Here is a 10,143-nt window from a genome sequence, read left to right as displayed (position 1 = left end):
AAAAAAATAGCACTGACTATTTTTGTACATAACTTGGTTTGTCCTTTACAAAAATTAACAAGCATATCAAAACCTAGGATTTAACATTATTTTCGCATTCCTTGGCAAATGAAAAGGTTATGCTTTTCACCTAGGCACACTTACGAATTTGTTCATTACTACAATCTAATATACTTAGTGAAATACCTCACTAGTCTATAAATGTTCGTTCAAGAATCAAGATGTTCAGGTACTATGGATGACTATTTCCTGTCCTTTGGTAGATTCATCATCTAATCCTAACACAACGGCAGAATTTATAGAAATGACGATACAAAATAGCTGAAAAAACACGCCTAATAAATAATAATACATACTCTTCATGTTCCAGAATATAAGGCATATTTTGACTGCCCAGATTCATGTTTTGACTGTAATTTTCTCATGCAATATTTAGTCAATAGTCATCACATCTTACAAAAAAAAAATCAACACGGACGAATGATGTCCATTTTTTCTATGATAAACAACACACAAGGATTGTTTGTACTGAAAATAGGGTTGCAGATTTCTTAGCCAAACTTTCGAGTAGAGAGCACCTGACCTACTTGTGGTTATAGGATGCCCCATATGTAATGTTACAGTCTTATTACCTACATAATTTAGAAGGACCCTGATAAGTACATGAACACGTGTGACCCTGATAAATTTAGTGACACGATGATGACAACTTTCTTTTCGGATGGCAAGTTTTTTTTTCTTTTCGTATATGGCAACTTTAGTTGTAAAAAATGTCAAGGTCAGGATGCTTCGTGCCGCATGTGTGGCACTTATCATTTGAGATTCAGAATCACCAACGTCTATTCTTTGGCTACATTGGTGAGTTCCTTCTTCGGTGGAAGATCTCATGCATCACTAAACGGGTGCGCTTTGCTACACATACAACTTTATGGTGCATTTCGTCTATTTTGTAGACGCATGCATCTAATGCCCTAGATACGTAGAGTATCAACATCTCAGAAATCATATAATGTATCTGCAGAACCATTTTTTGACAAATGAAATATATTAATACCGCGAACATACATATACATAGAAACATACATGCATACGTTGACACGTCAATCATCCCACCGCAAAACCCAGAAAATATCTAGCCGCGAAAAGGCAGAGGTCAAACTGGCGTTCCTTATCAGCATTTCAGTTACTCGTTGGACAGCTCATTGCGACGAAAATGTAGCAAGAAACACGTTGTAAGTTGAAAGATTTCATCGTGAGATGAAAATAGAAAGAAACACGAGGCAAAAAACCACTGGGGATTTGATGTGAATTACTACTACTTACCGTTCGGAATGCCTCGCGGGCCTCGGTCGAGATCCAGACCCGGCCCACGGTATAAATAGTCCCCACCCGCGCGTGCCGCAAAACCCAGGAGCACGGACACACCGCACTGCCCCGCGATCCACTCGCTCTCCATCGATTTGCATGCAACCGACTCCAGATCGATCCCTCCACTGATCGCCCAGTCAAAGATCGCTCGGCCGGCGGCGCGGTGATCTTCGCTGTCGTCGGAGAAGGAGGTCCTGTACGTGGCCGGCTGGGCGGCGCCATGATCTCGTGGCATGATCTGTACACGGTGCTGACGGCGATGGTGCCGCTGTACGTGGCGATGATCCTGGCGTACGGCTCGGTGCGGTGGTGGGGCGTGATCACGGCGGACCAGTGCGCCGGGATCAATCGCTTCGTCGCCGTCTTCGCCGTCCCGCTGCTCTCCTTCAAGGTCATCTCCGGCAGCAACCTGTACGCCATGGACCTGCGCTTCGCCGCCGCCGACACGCTGCAGAAGCTCCTCGTCCTCGCCTCGCTCGCCGTGTGGTCCCGCCTCCCCGTCCCCTTCGCCGGGCTCGACTGGTCCATCACGGTCTTCTCCTCCGCCACGATGCCCAACACGCTCATCATGGGCATCCCGCTCCTCGTCGCCATGTACGGCCGCCACGCCGGCGACCTCATGGTGCAGATCGTCGTGCTCCAGTGCATCATCTGGTGCACGCTGCTGCTGTTCCTCTTCGAGTTCCGCGCCGCGCGCCTGCTCATCTCGGGGAGGTTCCCGGCCGCCGCCGTCGCCGACGTGCGCGTCGACCCGGACGTCGTGTCGCTCGACGGCAGCCACGCCGAGGCGCAGGCCGAGGTCGCGCCCGACGGGAGCATGCGCGTCGTCGTGCGCCGGTCCGCGGCGTCGGTCTCCCGTCGCTCCCTCCACAACGACGCCGCGGCGGGGATGTCGCCGCCGCGCGGGTCGAACCTGACCGGCATGGAGATCTACTCGGTGAGCTCGTCTCGAAACCACACGCCCAGGGGGTCCTCCAGCTTCACCCACGGCGACTTCTCCGCGACCACGGGAGGCGGCGGCGCCGCCGCGCCTGCTCTGCCGCCGCCACCGCCGCACGGCGCGGTGCGCGCGTCCAGCTTCGGCGCGGCCGACCTGTTCTCGCTGCACTCGTCGCGGCAGCACACGCCGAGGCCGTCCGCCAGCTACGACGAGCACGCGCCGCGGGGCAGATCGGCGGCGGCCGTGGCGCCGGTGGAGGACCCCAAGGACAACGTGCACATGTTCGACTGGAGCTCCGGCGCGTCCGGCGCGTCCGAGGTGAGCGGCCTGCCGGTCTTCCGCAGCAGCGCCAAGGAAAGCGGCCGCCGGCGTGCCCCCTCCGACGCGACGTCCATCAACTCCGACTCCTCCAGATGTACGCCCATCAGTCTCTGTCCACATCCCCAAACTGACTCCGCATTATCAGTGATCTGATCATCTCACAAACGCACACGTAGTCGAACGTGAACGAAAACCTCTCTTTTGCTCAAAAGAAAAGAAAAACTCGAACGTGAACTTTGTTGCAGCGAACCGGCCGGGGGCGACCGGCGGCGAGCGCGTCAAGTCCGGGGCGGCAGCGCAGGAGTCGCTGGAGAGGCTGGAGGCCGGCACGGAGGCGACGGGGAAGGAGCAGGAGCAGGATGAGACGAAGAAGGACGGCGGCGAGGTGGGAAAGCCGCCGGCGAGCGTGATGCTGCGGCTGATCCTGACCATGGTGTGGCGCCGGCTGATCCGGAACCCCAACACGTACGCCAGCGTCGTCGGCCTCGTCTGGTCACTCATCGAGTTCCGGTACGTGATCCATCACCCACCTCCTTCTTGTTCGATCGATCAGTGACGATCAGTCATAACGACGGCCGTGCCGACTCGTCGCCGCAGGTACCACGTCACCATGCCGGCGATCGTGGCCAAGTCCATCTCCATCCTCTCCGACGCGGGGCTGGGGATGGCCATGTTCAGCCTGGGTCTGTTCATGGCCCTGCAGCCCAAGCTCATCGCCTGCGGCAAATCCGTGGCGGCGTCCACCATGGCCGTCCGCTTCCTGCTCGGCCCCGCGGTCATGGCCGTCTCCTCAGCCGCCGTCGGCCTCCGAGGCACGCTGCTGCGCATCGCCGTTGTCCAGGTACGTGGCTGCTGGTACGAATGTACGATTCCAGTGCAACACAATACATGACAACGATGACAATTCCAACAAAGTACGTACGTGACATGTTGCCGTGTACGTACGTAGGCCGCTCTGCCGCAAGGGATCGTGCCGTTCGTCTTCGCCAAAGAGTACAACCTCCACGCCGCCATTCTGTGCACCGGGTAAGCCCAGAACGATTAATATCATCTCTAAAAAAAACAATTAATATCAAATATCCCCTCCAATTGGAAGTACTCTAGACGACGCGTTTGGTTCGGCTCAGGTAACGTATTTGGTGGTTTGTCATAACAGGAAGCGTCGCTATTAAATATATTTGTACAAAAATCTCTTTTAAAATCTTCCTTTTTCTTCTTATATAGGAGTACTATACTATATCACTTGACTGAGACTTGGTTAAGTCTCAATCGACTGACGCCCTAATAAAAATAAGCGGGTCAAAATCGAAAGAGGGGAATGGGATCAGGCTCGACGCGATGTCGATGTCGAGAAACATACCATTGGCGAAAATTCTAATTCGAGACCAATTATGGGACGAAAACCGCACTTAAAGTATATCTGAAATGAAGAATGACATTAATCGGTCAAGTGTTTAGTTACGAGCAAATGTTTACTTACCTAGTTCTTTTTGCCTTGCTGCAGGGTCATATTTGGCATGCTAATAGCGCTTCCGATCGTCCTGCTCTACTACATCATCCTTGGGCTGCTATGACGGATGACTCGCCATGAACGAAATGTTCTCCCGCGTCATTGGAGATCAAATTGATGCAGGAGTTCCGACGCAAGATTGGTTCGGCGTAGTTTAATTGCTCTTATGCTATAGATGCAAAATGCTCCGCTGAGTTTGAAGCACAGAAGTTTAGCAAACTTCGGTTATTTTCTACTGTAACATGAAATAAACCCCGATGGCTAGTATAGTTTGTTAATTAGGGATTAACTATACAAAGTTGTTGTGTTTTCTATATGTATTTGGCAATTAAGAAAGATACGGGGAAAAATTATGTTTGTTTTTCAGCAACATGGTGGAATCAGAGGAGCTGGAGAGGCGGACATTTGCCAACATTTGCCCACTCCCTCTCCCGATGGAGACAGGGGTGTGATTTTTCTTTTTTTACCCTCGCACGTGAGAATGGGGACGGAGATGGGTAACAATATCCATATGGGTATTCCCATTACCACCTTGAGTCACGACACGTAAAGACAAGTACATGTTGTTATGTTGATAGATAGGGGTGGAGACATCCTAGAAACTATTCTCCTATCCCCTACAGTCTCACATGACTCTATGGAATTTTTTTGTGGTGGGGGCCCATCAACTCAATCTTTTTCCTGAAAAGCAGAAGATGTGTGCATTGTAAGGTGGAGGATAGAGATCATTGGATCGGTGATGGGATGTAGCATTGATAAGCTATGCTCTGACTCACCTATCATCTCTCAAATTTCATGTGGACTATGAATGGATACTTCACCTCCCCCCCCCCCCCCCCCCCCCCCCCGCCCCACCGCCACTAAGCTCTGATTGGATTATAGGTGCATATGCTCCATCTATAAACCCTCCCTTCTGTTTGTTATTCCCTACTATTTTCTCAACCCACACCATGGACTCTAAGAGTCGCCCATCTAATTATTCCTCGGAGGCGGATGAAAAATCAGGCGAACATGTAGCTATATCGAGCGAGGAGCTGTCTGAATTAAGTTTTTTTAGCAACAGATGCCTGGATCAAGTGAAGAGATGCATGTAACACCCCACCTATGGGCGCGCTATATCATTGTATGTCTGTAACCTGGGCTTAGAGATGGGCTGGTCATTTGAGGGCTAGGTCCCACCAGCATGGGCTACATATGCAACTGAGGGAGGATAGGAGGAGGCAGCGATTGAATTAGTGTCATCTTCATCTTCTCGTCTTTGCTCTGTTCCTCGTCTCCTCTGCTACTTCTGTCTCTCCCCTGCTTCTTGCGGATTTCTCACCTCAAATCTCTTTGTATCCCCAAGTTGTATCCAATTATTGGTACTAATCCAGTTGTTCGTCCCATCCGTGAGTTTGGGTCATGACAATTGGTAATCAGAGCCTCAAAATTGTGCTTCCGATGTGTGTTCCTCAACTCTATCGACTAGATCCGTAACATCCATTGACCTGGGTGTGATTTGCTTCGGTGAATCGCACAAAATCCCCAGGCTAGGTTGGATCGTCTTGGAGTGGAGCAACGGTGCCATCCAAACCCTCAGCGCAGAGCCAATAAAATAATCACCACCCACTTCCTGCCCACCAGGTGTTCGACGAAATGTCCAGCCAGCAAGAAGTGTTCACCGGTGGCATTCTCCACATCACTGTGCACCATGTGTACTACCTGATCAATAAGGAGACACTGCAGCAGGTGTTTACAGTGTATGGCGTGGTCAAGAACTCAAGATCTCCGTGTTCCAGAAAATCCACCATGTGGAGGCGGTGGTTCAACTTCGATCAAGAAGCAGGGCAACGCGGGCTCTGGCCATGCATGGCAGGTGCATCTATGAGAGCGTGCTTGCCTCCTCGACATTCAAGACATGTCGTTGGAGTACAACCTGCACTTGTGCTCGCTGCTCAAGCAGAAGCAGACCACAATCGTGGCCGAGTACTCGACGAAGTTCTGGAAATGCCTACAACACGTACTGGATATCAACCCCAACCTGAGCATCAAGAGCTTCTTCCACCAGTACATCATGGGCTTGCGGGAAGATATCCAAGTGCCGCGCGGTCGCGATCTCCATCAAGCATTACTGGTGCTTCGTCCCTTGCCCGGATAAGAGAGGATGAAATCGCTAAGGAGACGGCAATGGCTGTGAAAAAACTTGACGACGACCATGGTGTTCACATTCTCATGCCTACGGTGATAGTCACAGACGTATTTCTCGGGCACGCTACCCTAGCAGAGTGCGGTGTAGACCATGACATCGTCGCCATTGACAGCAATAGCCTTGCCGCACCAACGCCTATCACATGTTCAACGGAGTGCCCGAGTTGTGACCCCACCATTGACATCTTCTCTGAGCCTGCAACCTCTGCTGTGTGCAAAGAGAACCTCGACATGGAAGCCATCAGTGTTGCTGCAACAACACCTGCTTTAAGCTTGACTGGTGGTCTGACGTATGCTTATGTGGAGGTGCCCCTCACCATGGGGAGCGTGATCCCATTCTCGACAGCTCCTCCAGAGGCCGAGCCAACCTCAGCGTGGTGGCCATTTCCCATCCCATAGGACACCATGGCGTCAACACGAGGTTGGACCATATGCTTTGACCGCATTGCCGTGTTGACCCCCATGTACATGCTGATGAGAATGTGAATAGAAAGCAACAAGGACAAATGCTACGTCCAATACCATGGCCATCATTTAAATGGCATTCAGAAGCAACCGATCCTCAAGATCCACGTCCAGTAACTCAATGTATATTTGGGAAATAATCTACATGCCAGGCACATGAGGGTCTCAATTTTTGTGCTGCCAGTTTGGTCTTGCACTGGACTAGCTCTTATGATGGGCATTATTTACAAGTATTTGCTGCAATGAGAAGTTGCTGGTGTGAGTTCTATTATATTGGGAGGCCTTGTGGTCATTGGCAATACCAATATGCATATTTGCAACAGTGACGTTCATCTCATCGAGCAAGTTATTTGAAGTGCATGAGCGTTGGTGATGCTACATTAATTTCGAAATAGAAAGCACAAGGTTTGTTAAGTGGCATTCTAGTGGAATCTATGAGTAATAAAACGAGCGGAGTTGGCTATTTCTCGCAAACCTATGACCAAAGATATGATGCCAATGGAAGGTTGTCACCTGAAGTGGCATTTTCTATTGCCAACATAGTGAATCTCCCCAGGGGCACAACTTGGTTACAACATTGGCCACCACCTGCGGCCGGTACAAACATGGGGGTACCCTCCTATACAAAACTACATGACTTCTATGGTTTCCTTCCCTCATAAATGAAGTCACTGGCTTTGGAAGTCACCATGGCCACCTCCCGAACAAGTGCTGACAAGTGAGCGTGTAGAGGTAAACCATGGCAGCAAGAACTTTGTCGAGTTTGGATTTGATCATCTACATAAGCAATACAAGGGAAATTACACTATCATTCAAGGGACTGTATTATGTACAGGTTCAGTGTTCTCACTTGTTGGTGCAAGAGGGTATATTTTTATGGACAACACTGGACCCCGGCATCGTACATTTTATTCTTGGAACTTCGGTATACTTTATTGGCACCATATTACACATAAACATAGAGTTCACTGCAATTTATTATGGGCTGGACCATATGCAACCGGAGTCATCATCATCACCATAGTGGTTAGATGGTTTAGTTGTGCGCTTCTACCTTCAGCTCCTTGCATTTATTCAAACCAGCAGAACTGAGCTTTATTCTCGGATCCAATGCTCATATATTCTATGGTTTTATATGATACAAGATCCAGTAATGTGTTGACACCTTGCATCACAATATCCTCATATTATATATAAGCATGTGTTGGTGTTCATAGCAGGGCTGAATTATGAGATGGATCATCAACCTCAAGGCACCTTAGTAACTATAGTCATGTTGTTGCAACATGTCCAACCTACTTACCAGCAGCTTGATTCTTTCTGGTTATGGGTGCAAGCATAAGAAATGGTATATACCTTTGATCCCAAGCCTGGTTTAATCTGTTGCTCTCCTCTGATTGTTTGTACTAGTGAGTGCCAGACCAACTTGATTCTAGGAGAGATGGTCACTATCAATAGGTCTTCTCACAAATATGAGTACAAGGGTGCAACATTTTATGGACGCTTGCTCTTAGCACTTGAGTTCTATATATAGAGATGGTTTAGCTGGGTACTTGTACTCTCAGTTCATCATCTTCCTTCACACCAGCAAAATCGAGAGTCATCAACAACACGAAAGGACTATAAGAACTGCAGTAATGTTGTTGCAACATCTCCAACCCATTATACAACTGCTTGTTTCTTTGTTGCCCTGCCTGCAGGCAAAGGATAAGTTGCAGCTCTGCACAGGCTAACATGTTCCTCTTGGTGGTGCAGTGGAAATATTCAAAAAATTAGCATTGAGTTGGGAGAACTGAACACTACCAAGCACACTTATGGGAAGGATTGCAATTTCTTTCATCAGCCGGTGATTAGCCGCATGATCACCCCCAAGCACATACTACTACCATATGATCCAAGTGGATTGACTCTTCGGCTTGACAAGTGTGGCGGCATTCTTGATTCAAGGATATTCATCGTCGGCTTGAGGGCAAGCCAAATTTGAAGGGAGGGAGAGTGTAACACCCCACCTATGGGATGTCATTGTATGTCTGTGGGCCTGGGCTTAGAGATGCGCTGGTCATTTGCGGGCTAGGTCCCACCAGCATGGGCTACATATGCAATCGAGGGAGCATAGGAGGAGGCAGTGATTGAATTAGTGTCATCTTCATCTTCTCGTCTCTGCTCCGTTCCTTGACTCCTCCGCTACTTCTGTCAGGCCCTGCGTCTTGTTGATTTCTCACCTCAAATCTCTTTGTATCCCTAAGTTGTATCCAATTATTGGTACCAATCCAGTTGTTCGTCCCATCCGTCAGTTTGGGTCGTGAAAATGCACTACCTAGAAATAAATAATAATGGTTCAAAGAAGGATGAGGACACGACGATGAATATGAGGGCGACGAAGCGGAAAAGGCGGGAAGGCAGCCGACACATGCATCACATATCTTCGATCGAGGTCAAAGGGAATGTCGGTGAGGCCACCACAGCAACCCGCGACGAGTTTGGATAACAACATTGCCACCTTGAGCTGGAGGGGAGGACATTTGACCCCCTCCCCCCCCCCCCCCAGATTTCTTTTTTTTCATCCATAAATTTCCAACCTTACTACTAATGTTCGTCATTCATAAATAGAATCATTCGACATTATCAACAATCAGAGAAAAACGAAGTTGTGGTGTTAAGAACATATTTTCCCCAAGAAACCACTGCTCGCACTTCAAATTTATAGGGAATCTGGGGAGGAGCAATGCTACACCCACGTACAGTTACGTGAGGCTTTTACGTAAAGGCTGATTTGGACCTAATTAATTGGTTTAGGGTTAGTGGCTGGGCCCACCCCGGTTAAAATCAAGGGGGGGGGGGAGTATTTATGGAAGGGTAAGTAAGATTACGTAGGTTCTTTTCGTAGGTGTAGAATTATCGTTTGGGGAGTGAGGGGCAAAGAAGAGAGAGTAGTTTTTTTTTATGGTAAGAAGAGAGAGTAGTTGGGAGGAAGCGGATGAGGTTTTTATTTTCTTCTGAAGTTTCCGATCCAAATATGCTAGAGGCTGTGGAACCGATGCATGACGCAGCTGCTGGTCTTTGCTTCAACCTGCTTTGAAACGTGCGCTGAATCTGATCTAACCAAAGGCCAATTCTCACAATGAACATTAAATATCATCTATAAACATTGTCCAAGTCCAATGAGGAGACCATTTCTTCCCTCATCTTGTACGGGTGTCTAACGACTGCCCCAAAAGATATGTTAACTCCATCGACGAAAAAGAAGATTGCCGTATCTAATGGCCACAACTGAAACACGCAATAATGGAAAACAGGGCAAGCATTTGCATATATAGCAGATACAAAGAGCATCTCTGGACAAACATTTGCA

General features: G+C 48.9%; 1 protein-coding gene across 1 annotated transcript; it reads left to right on the top strand.

Moving 5' to 3' along the window:
- The first annotated feature begins 1,397 nt into the window (after positions 1-1,397).
- LOC123177414 (probable auxin efflux carrier component 3b) lies at positions 1,398-4,505 on the top strand. The gene is made up of 5 exons (XM_044591176.1): positions 1,398-2,723; positions 2,875-3,139; positions 3,227-3,470; positions 3,579-3,655; positions 4,134-4,505. Exons 1-5 carry the CDS (start codon positions 1,589-1,591, stop codon positions 4,201-4,203), a joined length of 1,791 nt encoding a protein of 596 aa, XP_044447111.1. The 5' UTR covers positions 1,398-1,588; the 3' UTR covers positions 4,204-4,505.
- Positions 4,506-10,143: the final 5,638 nt, after the last annotated feature.

The sequence above is a fragment of the Triticum aestivum genome, chromosome 1D (genome assembly GCF_018294505.1).
Source record: "Triticum aestivum cultivar Chinese Spring chromosome 1D, IWGSC CS RefSeq v2.1, whole genome shotgun sequence".
Lineage (NCBI taxonomy): Eukaryota > Viridiplantae > Streptophyta > Magnoliopsida > Poales > Poaceae > Triticum > Triticum aestivum.
Note: the sequence above shows the minus strand (reverse complement) of the source record. Positions and strands in the feature narration are given on the sequence as shown.